The 15,513-nt window shown below is 52.1% G+C and overlaps 3 protein-coding genes across 3 annotated transcripts; 2 read left to right on the forward strand and 1 right to left on the reverse strand.

Annotated features, from left to right (window-relative positions):
* The first annotated feature begins 651 nt into the window (after positions 1-651).
* CDEST_02062 (Putative NmrA-like domain, NAD(P)-binding domain superfamily) lies at positions 652-2,225 on the forward strand. Its single transcript, XM_062918221.1, has 5 exons — positions 652-806; positions 855-1,086; positions 1,179-1,451; positions 1,525-1,860; positions 1,922-2,225. The coding sequence occupies exons 2-5, from the start codon at positions 988-990 to the stop codon at positions 2,192-2,194; spliced, it is 981 nt and encodes a 326-aa protein (XP_062774272.1). The 5' UTR covers positions 652-806; positions 855-987; the 3' UTR covers positions 2,195-2,225.
* Positions 2,226-7,998: 5,773 nt separating this feature from the next.
* Positions 7,999-10,591, reverse strand: CDEST_02063 (Putative chromo/chromo shadow domain, Chromo-like domain superfamily protein; the record flags this gene model as incomplete). Its single annotated transcript, XM_062918222.1, has 4 exons — positions 7,999-8,032; positions 8,156-8,980; positions 9,045-9,603; positions 10,462-10,591. 4 exons carry the CDS (start codon positions 10,589-10,591, stop codon positions 7,999-8,001), a joined length of 1,548 nt encoding a protein of 515 aa, XP_062774273.1.
* A 751-nt stretch (positions 10,592-11,342) lies between these two features.
* CDEST_02064 (Putative aminoglycoside phosphotransferase, protein kinase-like domain superfamily) lies at positions 11,343-12,548 on the forward strand (the record flags this gene model as incomplete). Its single annotated transcript, XM_062918223.1, has 1 exon — positions 11,343-12,548. One exon carries the CDS (start codon positions 11,343-11,345, stop codon positions 12,546-12,548), a length of 1,206 nt encoding a protein of 401 aa, XP_062774274.1.
* Positions 12,549-15,513: the final 2,965 nt, after the last annotated feature.

A 15,513-nucleotide genomic window follows, 5' to 3' on the forward strand; every position in this document is an offset into this window, starting at 1 on the left:
ACACCACACAAGCCGCAGCGCTGCCGTAAAACCAAACAACCAAATTTGACCTCGATTCTTCAGTGAAGTGACTTGATTCTTCTTAGTTACGAAGCGCCGGCTATGCTATCTGGTGCTGACTAGTGTCAAGTTGGATATATTGTTGTGTGTCAAATGGTTTTTTACTATGCCCCTGCATTCTGACAGAGTTACAAGATAGAATCCCGCTTCGACCGGGATGGGGAAAATCCCTCAATCAAGCACAACAATCACTCTTTGATGAATGAAACCCAGGTGTGTTGAAGTAGGTATCCGGAAAGAACAAGCAGGTGCCTGGGACTGGACGTCATAACATGCGTATCAGATATGGTGTCAAGTACATGCTACCTCACGGCGGACTTTTACTCGTCGGCGGACTTTGCTGCTTTCCTCCGCATTCTCAAGACCCACCCCGCTAGGAATAAGTGGAGGACTCGGTGTTGCGAGGCCAAGAACGCCAATACCAGCCATGTACTACTCCCGGACAGAGCGGAGTACTTGTTTCAGTGTCCGTAAGTCCGTCAATGGCAAGGATACCCCATTAGAAAGCCGTTGAGCCTGGGGCATGGGAAAATGACAATATAAAACACATCCCACAGTCGGGGAGATATTTAAATCGAAGTGCAAACATCACTAACTGCTCATTTCTTAGTTTGTCGGAATAGGATACCACTGGGTATCAGCTATCCAGCGCGGTTCGGCCGATCGGGACAATTCGGGCCCGGGATAGCTACGGCCGCAAGGGAGGACCTCAGCTCGTCTATCTCACCTCAGCTGCCAGCCCCTAGGTAGCTTCCTCCCCTCTTCACGCAGAAACAGGATGATAACAACAACAGTATTAGTCCTTCGTCACCCACGTTACCTTATACGGTGTATCGAATCCCCTGTGATTCCAACAAAAATATCTCGCATTACTTACTCAGCCGTCTCCGTCAAATTACCATTACTTTGGGAGCTCGAAAGTTCACAATGACATCGAAAGTTATCAATGTTGCTATTTTTGGCGCCACAGGCGAGTCTGCTGGCGCTATCTTGGATGGGTTGCTAGAGTCTACAAACCCGCGCTTTGTTAGTGGTTTATGACCTCTTTTCCTGTCGTGGCCCTATTCAGTACCTGTAGTCCCTCTGGCTTACGTTGAAAGCTAACGAAACCAATACAGGAAGTGACAGCTTTGGCGCGTCTTTCGACAACCTCGAAGCCAGCCTATCAGAAATTGGCCTTGAAGGGCGTCAAAGTTGTTGCAGTTGACTTCGAAGGACCCGTAACTGAAGTCTCAAAGGCTTTGGAAGGACACGATATCGTCGTGGCCTCAGTCCCCCCAACCGCTGTGGAAGCTCAACTGGTCTTAGTGCACGCTGCTAAGCTTGCAGGCATCAAGCGGTTCGTCCCTAGCGCTTTCGCTATGGCCATTGCTCCAAGCGGTGTTTCCAGCGTACAAACCGCGGCAAGTACATTTTCTTTCTTCGATTCTGTTTGTTTGTACTAACAACTTCGAACGCTTGCAGAAGGATAAGATTTACGCTGAGCTTTTTGCCATCGGTTTATCCTTTACTATCATTGACGTCGGTTGGTGGTACAACGGCTTCGTTCCTAAACTGCCTTCCGGACGGACAGACTACATGATGGTTCTTCCCGAATTCATGTGCAATCTGATTCCAGGTAATGGTGACACAAAAACACACGTGGTCGCCTATAACGATATTGGAAGGTTGGTAGCACGCATCATTGCAGATCCCAAGACGATCAATAAGAAAATATTGGCTTCCGGAGCGGTCATGTCTTTTAACGAGATGTTCGATATTGCCGAAGAACTGTCAAGAGAGAAGACAAAAAGAAAATATGTACGTATCTAGCACATCACTCACTGTGGCGGCAAACACTGAACTGCCTGGAATTAAACAGGCTCCAGCCGAACATCTTCGATCTATGATCAACCATTTCGACACACAGCTCACATTGAGTCCGGAGGATCGCACTCTTCACATGGGGAAAATTTGCATGGAGTACTACTATTCGTCTTTTGTGGATGGAGACAATAGCCCGGATGGAGTCGCACGCTTAGGGTATGTTCTTGCTACGGAGTTGTACCATGATTTTCAGCCGACTACCTTTCGACAATTCTTTCAAGACGTACTGGAGAGCAAGGCAAGAGTGCCGTACTCCGATAGGCAGTAGAAACGAAAGAAGCAAATTGAAATACATCGACATAAATGGCCACAAGAGTTTGCTCTAGCTTTCTCAACAATCTTTTGAGACCAAGTAAAGCACCGCGTGGCCTTGAGTAAAAGCCAGACTTCTTTTCATTTTGATGCCATTGACCCAACTCGAGAGATGTGCCAGTGACCGAGTAATACATCTCCGGCGCAGCGCAGAATCTAGCAAAATCGAGCATAGCATCATCATACAGCGCTGCCGTCAAAGCAAACAAATCAAATCCAATGGTCCTATTTGTTTATTTGATGCCCTCCGAGCGTCCGATTTGCTTGTTTGCCTCATATCGAGCGCTTTGTTTGATTTGCTTGGTTCGATTTGAACCTTCTAACGTTGAATCTATGGAATGCTCGGTTTTGCAGCCACTCGCCTTCCCGTCACCCACTTTGCAGCCGCCAACCTATATATCGGTCTCTGGAGGCGTTGTGTATCCCTTAAACTCGGTCGCCATCTCTAAGGGCAGCGGTAAGGCTGATCCAAGGGAAATTGCGCCCCGACGGAGCCAGTTTTTGAGGCACTGGAGATGTTCGAGCGTTGCCGGCGACATAGAGAGCCTCTGGGTTGAGAGCGTCAGCTTCGCAAGGCTGAAAGCTCTCTCGCAGTCTGCGGCTATTGCGGGTATAGCGAAGACGTCAAGAGCAAACTGGCTAACCGTTGGATACTCCTTACGCTGCGAGATCCACCAAGCAACTGGATCAGTAACCTTTCCTGGTCTTGCTGCGATATACCGATCGATCTCCAACTCAGTCGACGGCTCGTTCTGATGGCAGGCGTTCATCCAGTCGTCAAATTCGCTGCCAGCCCCAGGGCCAGCTACAGCTTGTAGCTCAAGTGCCTGACTCTTTCTATTGATGAAGGGTCATCCTGCTGGTACCATCTCTTCCAGTATACCCGTACAGACTCGTGCGCCTCGCGAACCCAGTGTATCAGCCCATCAGTCCAGTGCTTTTCCAACCACGAGAGCCCGAAGCCTGGGTGTAGAATGATTGCTGCTGTGTAGAGAGAAGATTCTCCAAGCTTAGTATAGTAGTCATTCAGCTTCTTCCAGCCTGTAGTCAGCGAGAGTCGGAAGTAACGTCGGCTTTGGTCATTCATCTCGTCGAAGCGACGACGGGCCTGGAGCCTTGCTGCCAGCGACGATGGCTGTTGCCTGCCTCGCTTCGTTGTCCTCTTCTCTGGGGCTGTAGCTGACGGCGGCTGAGGGCCCCCTCCAGCTTCTGAATCCTCGTCGAAGAAAGTCTTTCACATCTCCATCTTCTCCAGGAGGTACTCCACGCCGCCCATAATCTCCCAGAGAGTCCCATGCGACCCCTTCTCGGCCCAGCCTTGCGTGCGAAGCGTCTGCTGGTATAGCGGGGTAAGAATATCCTGCAGCTCAACAAGCAGACGCCAATCCTCAAACGTCAGTACATCTTCCTCCGGAATGCGTTTGCTGTAATCGGGGTCTTGCTGGTTCTTCGCGAGAAAGGTCTGTATCTGGCTCTGCTTCATGATGGCGCGCTTAATCATGAGGTACGTGGAGTTCCATCGCGTCTCGTTATTAAGTATCAGCTGCAGCTCGAAGGTTGTTGCTTCGTGGAGTAGATACTTGTCACCTTCATCGACAGCCTCGGCTATTGTTCGTTTGAAGTATTCGCTGCGCTGGGGAGATGCCTTCACCCACTTGACGATATTGTGGAGCTTGCCAACAGGCCCCTTCTTCCGCCAGAGGGCCAGCTCTTTGCTCACATCGCCAGTGACCTCGAACGCTTGTGACTCTTGTTCAATGCTCTCGCTGTCATCGCCATACAAGAAGGCCCTGCCCACAAGGTTGAGAATGTGACCGTAGCAGCGAATGCGCCGGTGAGAGACGTCTTCGCTTGCAAGTAGAGGGTTAATGTGGGCAAACAGCGCTTGTCCGCAGCTGTCATTGTTGGAGGCGTTGTCTGATATCAATACGCCAAGCCGGTCTGCAATACCCCAGTCTCGTACAACGGCGGCCAGCGTCATGGCGATATTATCGCCAGTATGAGCCCCTTGTTGTTGACTGAGGGCATTTTCTACGACGAGGGCCAAGGAAAAGGAGCCTGGAATCAGTTCAAAGGTGGAAGCAACGGGCAAAGTTCTCTATTCCAGTTCCTTTACATAGTCCTGGGAGTGCAACACGGCCCAGTACGAACCAAATCCGGCGACTACTCTCATAAGGAGCCATCCAAATGCTTCTTTCACGAAATGCGAGAGTACATGCCTGGGCCTCGTCGCCGATTTCTCAGCCTATTTGCCGACCATCTCAGTCTCCGCGACCTCATCGCCTTGTCCGAAGATGAAAACCACCAAGAGCTATGGGAAGCATATAAATGAACCACGAGAAGCTTGACTAGACTAAGGGACAAGCATTTGGGTGTTGCGGCTCGTTACATCATTCAGCCATCCAAACAGGCTCTAAAACATACAGATAGAGCGGAGGAACTCCGTGGTACAGGGGCTACGCTACTGGTTCCTTTTCTGAAACAGACCAGGAATGATACAAGTCAGGCAGGAATGAGGAAACCGGAAATTTCGAAATAGCTTTGGACGTGAGTCTCAGTCAAGGCGACATAGTTTCGAAAGTCTTTAAGGAACCAAAAGGAAGGTCCCAACCAGTAACTTTGAAACAGCCAGGGCTCATCTCAAAGCAATCAATCAAATTTGACGTCAGATTTGATTGGCTAGTGGAAGGGCAGACTCGATTTTGATTGGTCCAAGTTGACTAATTTGATTGATTGATTGCTTTAAGATGAGCCCTGGAAACAGCTGCCTCCCTTGATACCAAGATGATTCCCCGATACCTCTTCAGTTTCCGACCATCGCACCGATTGAACGCGCTCACCCGTCTTTGTTGCAAGGACAGAGTAGAGAGGGTTGATACATATCCTCAAGAATTTAGCTCTGCCTAACTTGACGGCTGGTGTTCATGACACATACTCCACATGCATCGGTCTCCACCGACTTGACACTAGCGAGGACTGCGATGGGTCGCGCGACAGTTGGTCATACATTAGGGGATAGCAAAGCGCCAGAAAGCGCGGAATCTAGTCAAAAGCGGAAGTAGTAGACACCCCCGGGGTCGCAGAAAAGGCTCGGTCAGCCTGATGGGAATACTGTCAGAGTGGGTTCCGAAGGACATGCGTAACAAAGTGCTGTCGTGGTGCCGACATGTGGCCGCATGCGTGCGAGTTCCGCGGTTTAGTGCGCGGTCCAGAGCAGAAAAATGGGTAAATCAATCAACTTTGATGACCGGTGTCGACTCGGCTGGAGGACCCTGGTGTCTCTGACTCGGTCAGCTGTTGTGAACATCGTCCGGAAGGATATCCCAGCCGGGAACATCCTGGCGAAACAAAACTGCTCTCCGAGGGAGAGAGGACGGAACGGCTCAACAATCGGAGTTGGCACAGCAGGGGTCAGCATCGTCTTCTCCTCACGTGACGACTGTGCCTGTTTGATTGAGTGATGCCGTCAATAGCCTCTTTAGGAGAGTCTCCAGGTCCGGACCTTTGGTCAACTCAAAAAAAATCTGGAACGCACCGGGATACCTTGAAACTGACGGAAGCTCTGACGAACTCATATCGGACGCTGAGGTTCCGGAGACGCCAGGGACGTTGATTTTTCACGAACGTGCGGCCCTTGAAGCCACCGTCACCCGTCAAACGCCAATTCTGGCTGTGGACAAGCCTGGTTGTAGAGGTGAACTTGATAGTGCAAGAATGGCCAGCAACGAGGTGAGAGCCATCTCGGGCTTCCGTTGTTCCATATGGCACACTTTGCGATGGCGCGCAGAGCCTGAAACGGCTTTGAAGCCACATAGAGATTGCTGACGCCACAAGACGGCGAACATGAGTACGGCTCGGAGATCTTCGAAGGATCTCATGCTCGATACTCTGTCGTGCTGTACTGAAGATCGTTTATCTGCTGTGCTTTGCCGGGCGAGGGGAAGACGCCAAAACTGGCTCTAAAAGCCGACGGACAGACTGCGGAATAAGTCTGGAGTCCCTGGTCAGCAAACAAACAACCCACACACCCCAGCGACACACGGATCCCAGGCCCCTAGTCCGAGGCCAAGGATGGCGACATTTGTTATCCATACCCACACTAACGTATCGGCGCCTCAGGGAAGCGCCAGCCGAAACTGCCATCCGGTGTCTTTTGTTGACCCGCAGAGCCACAACAGGCTTCGATGTGGATACAAGCGCCCGTTGATACTTTCAACATCCCGGCCCCACTGGCAATAACCAACATTGTCCACAAGGAAACTACAGCCGAGAGCTAAGCCGGTTTCCGCTGTTTTCCCTCGGGGATTCCGAGCCTTGGATGTTTTTGGACCCTCTTGCTGACGAGCTACATGACAGCATACGTGCACCAGAGAATTCGGCAAATCGCTGAAGACACACAAGCGTCTCCGCCGCCGAAATTGGCACATTTAGTATTGCTTTCGGCCTGTTTCGGTAGAGAAAGGACCTCAGCCAGCCGCCAACTGTATGGTGGTCTGGGTGCAGGTTGCCACTTGCGGCTTCCATACCAACTGATAGATCGATGGGCACTTCAACATGGCCAGTTCTTTTCCAGGTCCATGAACGACTTTGGAGTGGTATCCACTTGCAGGGGTCAGATTTCTCTCCACACACCTCAGCGAATGACTTACGTCGTCCTTGTTGTACGCTGTTTAGGTGGAAGCCCATATACTGGGAGGCGGGTGGGAGCCGGAATTCTGCGTCAACAAGGGGATAACGCCAGGGCAAACCAACAGCGGCGCCAGGCTTGGTCCGAATGCAAGATCAGCCTGCATAGAAGACATCGCGCCGGAGACAGTTCATCCCCGGCCTCTCCCTGTTGAACAGCGGCAGATTGGGGAGTAGGGCCAGTGGAAACGTACGGGCTGGCCCTAAAGTCATTGTGGGATTGTGACGGTTAGTCAGGGTGGCCAGCGGAATATGCATATATGAGTGAGCAGAAAAGAGTGTCTTATTCGTGCTAAATAGTGGATGGTATCACCACAGGCTTGTGGGCCTAATGCTATCCTAATAAGTGTTACAGAGCTAGGGCCAGGTGGAAATGACAGGCTGGCCTGTTTAAGTACAGTCAGACCATCCTGGATGGGTTATGTCCATGACTCGCATAGAAGCATGCATGGATTCTGTCAAAACCATACCCAGGTTTTCAAAGGTAGCAGAGTTGTTTTTAAAAGTTTTGTTGTTGCTGTTGTTGATGATTTTCATCTGTTGCATTTAAATTTACCTCCTCCTAATCTGCTAGAACCAACTAGAGCTCCTTAAATGCTGTCCTAGATTAACGATGCTCCCTTCTGGTTGGTCCGGTCTGGTGCTCCCCTCCGGACCCTGACACTATCCAGCAATATCCTATTCCAATAAGGCAAGTTGAAACTCCAATGCGTAGTTAAGTGCTTATCAATTTGGGTTGTATTAAGTTCTTAGGTTCTCAGACTTCAGATGGAGGCTGTCGTGACGCGTCCTGAAGCTGTGATGAGATTCGACCTATAAACATTGAGTATGTGACACCAGAGTACCAGAGTAGGGACTATAAACGAACCGGCAATTTTCCATCTTGTGCTAACTGTTCCTGCTAGTACTTGAATTACTGCTTGCAATACGCCGTTGGCGTCGTGACTATGCCGCGATGACAATAAGGTAGCCGTGTATCCTACCTTCTCCAGGAACACCACAACCGTTAGCGGCATTTTTTTGTGGTCCAGTATATTCGCCGACTTGTCAACGCGTATCAAGTCATGAGCAATGTTAAGGGCCATTCCCAGAGCCGCTATAGAGGACTCTTTTACGGTTGATGTGTCGTTTTTGCGATTAGCACACACGATCCGGTTTTCGTGTAGCTCGATTAGGGCTCTTTACAGTAATTAGCTTGTAAAGACAGACTTGGTGAGAAATGATTACATACAGGAGATATATGACAATCACGCAGTATTGATTTTCCAAATACTTCTGTGATGTTTCCAAGGTGTCATAAATCTTTTGCTGGATTAACATGTCAACCTTCCATGATCCATGATCTTTGAGTGTCCCCAGGCAAAATGAGGGGTCCCTGGTTGTTTTCAGTACACTTTGAAGAGCGTACATGGCCTGGAGTTCGTTGGCAAAAACTCCGGAGTCCATTATCTGGTCAGCGGAAAATGAGAGCATCGTTCTTGGAGACAAGGCATTTGAGTCGATGCACGAGCTCCATAGCTCGTCGTTTCCCGGAAGGATGTCACCTGTTTGTGCTTCGCGGACGAGTAGCGTTCGTTCGCACAAATCGCAAGAGTAGTCGTTCAGTCTGTCAAGGAAATAAATGGCCCACCACACTCGCGTCCGCTCCTCACGGTGAGCATCTGTACAATCCAGAGACTGATGCAAGCCCATAGTGCAGTGCCCGTCAGTGAAGCGGCGAACCTTTTGCAAGTCGCCGACAGTGAAGTCGTCCATGAACCACAGCATCGTCCGAGGAACATCCGCAGGGTTGAGACGCTGTGATGCTGTGGTGCTCGGGACTGCCACAGAGGCTGCTCGCGTGCTTTTCCGTCTTGACTGAGGCTGTGGCTGAGCAGGTGAGGAGACACCATTCGCAACGGTTTCCACGGGAAGCGTCGACTGCCGTTTGGTAGAGAGGGAGGATTTCGGCGTCGTCTGGGGTGGGATCGAGGCGTCGGGAGGAGCTTGTGATTGTCTCCGCTTCGAAGAAAACAATTTGGGAGGGGGAGACTTGGTTGCAGATGTCAAGTCATACCTAGAGGCTGTAGAATTACGTTAGTGACTGAGTGACGAAAGGGCATCAGCGTGAAAACCCACACCGCCGGCGCTTATCGCTGACAGGTTCGGGCTGCTCGGCCAGATTCTCTCTCTTGCGCTTCGTTGCTTGCTTGGAAGGCGCGGGAGTCCCGATAGAGGCCTTGACATCCTGCTTCTCCAGTTCAACGTCCTCGTTGTTTTCTGCTCGGGCCATCAGGCCCAAGAGAGCCGCCTTCGTACTCTCGTCATCCACGTATCCGCAGTAGTCGGTCATAACACCAGGCGCGTCGATGCGCATCTTAACGGCCGGCTCCCAGGACACATCCTCTCCCTCATCCGAGTATCCTAGCCACTGGACAAGCACCTGCCATTGGCCGCGGACGCGACGGTGTCGCCGAAACCGGAAGGGATGATACAGCTCTCCGATACCGAGGACGTCTTGTCGAGTTCTACCCTTGAAGCTCGCCCAGTAATCGTAGAGAAGAGTCGGTCGGTGTTCCTGGACATCCCATTCGGAGATATCCTTGCGTGCGCCTTTGACAAGGACAGTGAGGGTCACGAGTGCCGTATCGGGATCGAGGGAATGTGCGACAATCTTTTCGATGGTGTCGTAGGGGAAGTCTGTTCAGGGAAGTGACGTCAACATCAATTGGTGCATCAACTTAAACATCAAGCTGTGTAAGAAGCAAGCACTACTTTGCAGCGCGACGCAAATGATGCGAAGGGCACAGGTTGTGGGGGCGATGCCGCGAAGAACTTGTCTCAAAAATATGTCGCGTGTGAGACGCGTTCGCGTCGGTGGCACTGTCTTTTTTTCTTTCTTTTTTTCGTATCTTCTTTGTTTTCCATTTTTCTTCCGCTTCATTCCTGCGGTCGGAGGGCCGGCGCCGAAGGCTGGAGGTGGCCTTTACGACATCAGCAGCTCTCCTTTCACAATCGCCGATCTGCTTCAGAAACAAGATTTCTTTAGTGCGATGACAGGACTCAGCTTTGAAAACGGCACTCCGGAGGAATTACCTAAAGCGTTGAAAGATGGCGAGAGTCAGGGCGGGCTAGAAGCAGAGATGGAAAAGCTGAAGACATTGCTTAAAGCATGTTGATATAACGTGGATGATGATCAAAATATGAGTAGACTGAAGCGTTTGAACTAGAAGCATCCCTAGCTTATAGACATTACGGCCAGCGTTAGTAAGTTGCTACTAGTACATTCTCCGGTGAGACTCGGTCGTAACAACAGTCATTTGTATATATCCAGTCTTGATAGTGCTATCTATACAGCCCTGGCTGAGAATGTACATCCCACAGCGTACATATTGTGATGAGTCGGTTGGTGTAGTATGGCGCTGGCATACTTGGCTAAAGCTCTGAGCTTTCTTTCAACCAAGCCAATCCCCATTTGAGACCCGGGGCTGTAGTTATCCCTGGTCTGTTTTGATTTCATAAGTCCAGGTACTTTTCAATGAGGTATGTTAAACTCACGAGCGCTGCAGAAGCGAGAATTGGCCACCGCCCAATCACTGCAGTCTTCTCTAGCGCATCGAGTGCTTCCGGCGGCTTGGTCGGCAGGGGCCATGCTGTTGACAGGTGTTTCGATGGTTGTGAGCAACATAGTTTCCGACGTGGGATAGTGTTTAAAATTGCGAGTGGGACAAAGCAGTATCGATGTTGGAGGAGAGTAGAGAGACTGATGGAACTGCGGAAAGATTTGGAGCGATAGAGCTCTGTGTTTAACCTCCTTTTCTAGGACTATCTCTTGAGGGAGGTTGTAGCGCTGTTGCGGTTAGAACCGGCTGATAGTAGTTGCCTGATTGGATTATCTGCAGTCATCAATAGAAATGGAAAGGCCGGTGTTGAAAACGCCTGAGATGTGACAACGATTTGACACGAGGACAGCCACGGTACGATTGAAAGGCAGGCAACATGCGAGCTGGGAATATGTGCAGATAATGATTGGCGGTACTTTGATAAACGGGCGCAGTATGATACATGCCGTGTCATGAATGCAGGCGATAGAACGCTCGGCAACGACCCGGCATAATACCTCACCGCCTACTGTGGTATATATGCGGGGTTGTGACGTCGTAGGACTTCCCCTCGTGCCTTCCCCCTTTTCAACGCCAGTGAATCTCGATCTGGTCACCTTTGCTATCTGCGATCAACTCTACGCTGCCATGGTCCAAAGGTTTTTCGACTGTTCGGTGCCCACGTGCCGAAGACCAAGTGCCCGTTCGGTAGGGGCTGGTTGTGATATTTGCAGCCGTCACTTCTGCAGGCTACATCTTTCCCGGAACTTCCATCAATGCGACGCTACGGTAAGTCGCGCAGGTTGGACGTATGGCCGCGTGCTATGCTGATCACAAATGCGTTCCAAGTCCCTTGACGACGCAGCTTATCAAGCCCTCATGGCCGCTGAGATCGACCGTCTTCGTGCTCGAATCAACGGACCAGCGGTTTGCAAGCTTGCCTCCAGCCTAAATGCAGGGAAGCCTTGTGTACTAGAATATCCTTCAAAGGTTGTAGGATTAGAATCTCTCACGGGCTGTGCAAATTACCATGCTCGCGTCCAGTTTGAGGATGGGTCGCCTCCGTGGCTTTTACGAGTGCCGCGAGTTACTGGCTTTGCTGTTGGCCTTCCTTTACCTCTTGCCGAATACCTGATTCAAAGCGAGTATGCGACTCTAAAATTCCTGGAGACTACCAAAGTGCCAGCGCCGCGGGCATTCTCGTTTGGTATCCCGTCCCAGGGAACCGATTGTGGCGTCGGAGTCTGCTTTCTTCTGATGGAGGAGTTAGCTGGTAGACCTTGGGATGGCCGAGGAGACACCTCGAAGGTTTGGCAACGCCTTGGAGAGATCCTGGCGGAATTGGAGAAGCATGAGTTTCACCAAGCCGGTTCTCTATGTGTCGAGTACCCTCAAGATCAACCTTCAGTTTCTGCTGCAGCAAGCGACAGATTCGTTTGCCTCGACCCTTGGGGCCCATTTGAAACGGCAACAGATTATTACTCAGCCTGGGCCGAACAGCATCTCGCGCTGATTGTTGACGGCCAGCTGTACCCACAATTCCCGATCGAGGCCTACCTGGTGTATCGATTCCTGAAGAGGAACGCGAGCACGTTGGCCGATGGCGATGATGGGTTTTTTCTCAGGCATGTTGACGACAAAGGTGATCACTTGATGGTTGACGAGCAAACCAACATCGTTGGTATCGTTGACTGGCAGATGGCACGTGTCGTTCCGCGACGAGAGGCATTTGCGTTGTCACTTATCTCCGCGGATATGGGTGCTCTGTGTGATGGTAAAGTGTCGCTTAGTGCGAAGGACGTCGCACTTGCCGATGCTTTGCGGGAAAAGAGCGCACGATTGGCGGAATGCATGGGGGATGAGAAAATGAGGCGATTCTTTTGGGGATTGGGGCTAGAGCATGATTGGACCTTTGCATTACCGTTAGCGAAGGCCATACTTCAGGTCTTCGGAGTAGAACAGGGCTGGGACGAATGGAGAGAGGAACAGTTGAGGGAGTGCAAGAGCGACGAACGTCTGACAGCGCTTTTGAAAGTTTGTTGACCAGCTGTGGTGTCGTTCGCAGCACAGGGCGGAAACTTGTATCTGGTTTAGCCGTGCACGGCAACCTTCATAGTTGAGTTGAGTTGAGTTGAGTTGTATGCCTACTCGGATGTAGCCGCTATTAAATCCCTCTGTACCTAGTCGCGGGGATATCTGAGAATATGAGGAAAAGGACGATTTTCGAATTCTACTGGAGAAAATCAGCTTGTTTTCATCTTTGTTGTTGCTGTTGAGGGTTATTTGGGTGTTTTGCGAAGGGGCGGTATCGAGACGCGTGGCGCGGCGCTAGTGGACCCACTTTCGGCGCGTCCCGTCGTGAAACATGCAGGCGGATTCGGACACAATCAACGTCGCGTCCGACTCCGGGGAGGCCAGCGGAACGGAGCGGCCACCGCGACGGATACGCAGACCGACGACCAAAGCCCAACTGAACGAAGGAAACCGAGAGATTGCCGACGATGGAAGCGCAGAACCGAGCTATCAGGGAGGAAATGGGGTGCGGAGGGCGACCACCAGGGGCGCGTCAGCCGCGAGAGGAAGGGCCAAGGCGACCGAGAACGACGACAGAGCGCTGATCCTGGCCATGGGAAGGCAGATGAAGGAACTGCATGCATCCCTCCAGGTGGTGTTCGACGCATGGAAGAAATCGGAGCTGCGCAACAAGGATATCCAAACCGAGCTTCGACAAGTCACGGACGAACTTCGGACGGCAAACGAGGAACTCGGAGCAATCAAGGACGAGCTGCAGACGGTCCGTGGTGACCTGCAAGCCTTGATGAGACAGGCTGAAGACGATAACAAGAGGACGCACGAAAGGCTCGAGGCGTTAGCGACTCTGGCTTCGGCGCGTAGCGATCCCAGTCCATCCTACGCCGCCGTTGCCCGATTCCCCCCAACCGGCCAGACCGGCGATGCACGGACGCGTACGTCCGGCGCAACACCGCCCAACGTGACCGACACTCTATACTGCACGATTGACACCTCCAAAGTTGAAGCGGAAGAGGGCAACAAGCCCAACGCGGGCACGATCAGAGCAGCGGTGGAAAAGGAGATGCGTGCGGACGGGCGTACGGGATGGCGGTGCCAGGCCGTGACCGTGAACCCAAGGAATGGGGATCTAATCAGAATCGTCTGCCGAGACGACGCGGAACACCGGATGGTCAAGCAAATCGCGGAGACGAAGATTGCCCCGGGTATGCGCGTCCGGGACGACGACCTGTATCCGATCAAGGTAGACTTTGTGCGATGGTCAGCAGTGTGGGAAGAGAAAGGAAAGTACAGAAGTGAAGTAGCAGAGGAGTTCAGCAAGGAAAACGACACCACCGTTGCCAAAATCGTATGGCTAAGCGACCAAGAAAACCCGAAACAGTACGGATCGATGGCGGTCTACTTGACCAAAGCCAGTGACGCCAGAAGGCTCATCTCAGAGGGTTATTTCCACGCCGGCGGAGAGTCGGGAAGTACGGGAGTGTTCAAACCGCAGTCTCGGATACATCAGTGCTTCAAATGCCAGCAGATCGTCCGACATAAGGCAGAGAAATGCGAAAACAGCCTAGTATGCGGGCGGTGCGCCAAGGAGGGCCATCACCACAGGGAGTGCCGCGAGACAGTACTGAAGTCTGTTCCCTGCGGTGGTCCGCACGAATCTTTCAGCAAGAAGTGTCCGAAGCTCTACCCATCTCTCCATGAGTAGAAACCTTCAGATTCTCCAACTGAATGTGAGGAAACAGGATGCAGTGCACGAAAGCCTTATGGACGATGAACAACTGCGAGACTTCACAGTCATAGCAGTGCAGGAACCATGGGTGTGGAAGAGAGAGGGTAAGATCCTGACGGTGCCGATGCAGCACAGTAGGTGTACGAGGATGCTTCCGACGGCGTGGAGAGAGGAAGGACGGTGGGGGATGAGGAGTATGCTGTGGGTGAACAGGGAGGTTGAAGCGGAGCAGGTGCCGATACCGTCACCGGACATGACCGGAGCCATCCTTCGACTCTCAGGTCGGCGAGTGCTGGTTGTGTCGGTGTACGTGCCGGTACAAGAGCCCGAGATGCTTCGCCAGACATGTTCCCTGTTACGGCAAGCAATCGCGGGAGTCAGAAGTGGCACGGGCGAGGTGGTGGATGTGGTCTTCGTCGGAGACTTCAATCGACACGACCAACTATGGGGAGGGGACGACGTCTCAGCGATTAGACAGGGAGAGGCGGACCTGATCATCGACTTGATGAGCGACCTGTCACTCAGAAGCCTCTTGCCTCGAGGGACGAAGACGTGGCACAAGCACGACGCGGCAACAACGATTGATCTGTCAATCGCGTCGGAGGAGCTGGCAAGAATGATGACAAGATGCGCTGTGCACGAGACAGACCACGGATCGGACCATCAAGCGATCGAGACAACGTTTGAGATTGCGACTCCAGACACGGACGACAAGCCCCGGCTTCTATTCAAGAACGCTCCATGGAAGGCGATCAATGCCAGGATTGAGGCGACACTGCAACGTACTCCTACAGGAGGGACGGTACAACAACAGACGGACCGGCTCATGTCGGCAGTAGTGGAAGCAGTAGAGGCGTTGACGCCTACGGCCAACCCGTCTAGATATGCGAAGAGGTGGTGGACTGACGACCTCACCCAGCTGCGTCGGATCCACACATTCTGGAGAAGCCGAGCGAGGGCGGAGAGACGGGCCGGCCACTGTCCGCCGGATCTCGAGGAGCAAGCACGGGCAGCGGCGAAGCAGTACCACGACGCGATCCGACAACAAAAGAAGAACCACTGGCATGAGTTTCTGGCCGATGACACGAACATCTGGAAGGCAGCCAAGTATCTAGGCAGCGACAAAGGTGCCTCGTTCGACAAGATCCCCCAGCTTACCAGAGCGGACGGTTCAAAGACGGAAGAGGCCGGAGAACAGGCGGAGAAACTGCCAGCTACCTTCTTCCCTCCGCTCCCAGACAACATCGA

Source organism: Colletotrichum destructivum, chromosome 1 (assembly GCF_034447905.1).
Source record: "Colletotrichum destructivum chromosome 1, complete sequence".
In the NCBI taxonomy this organism is placed as follows: Eukaryota; Fungi; Ascomycota; class Sordariomycetes; order Glomerellales; family Glomerellaceae; genus Colletotrichum; species Colletotrichum destructivum.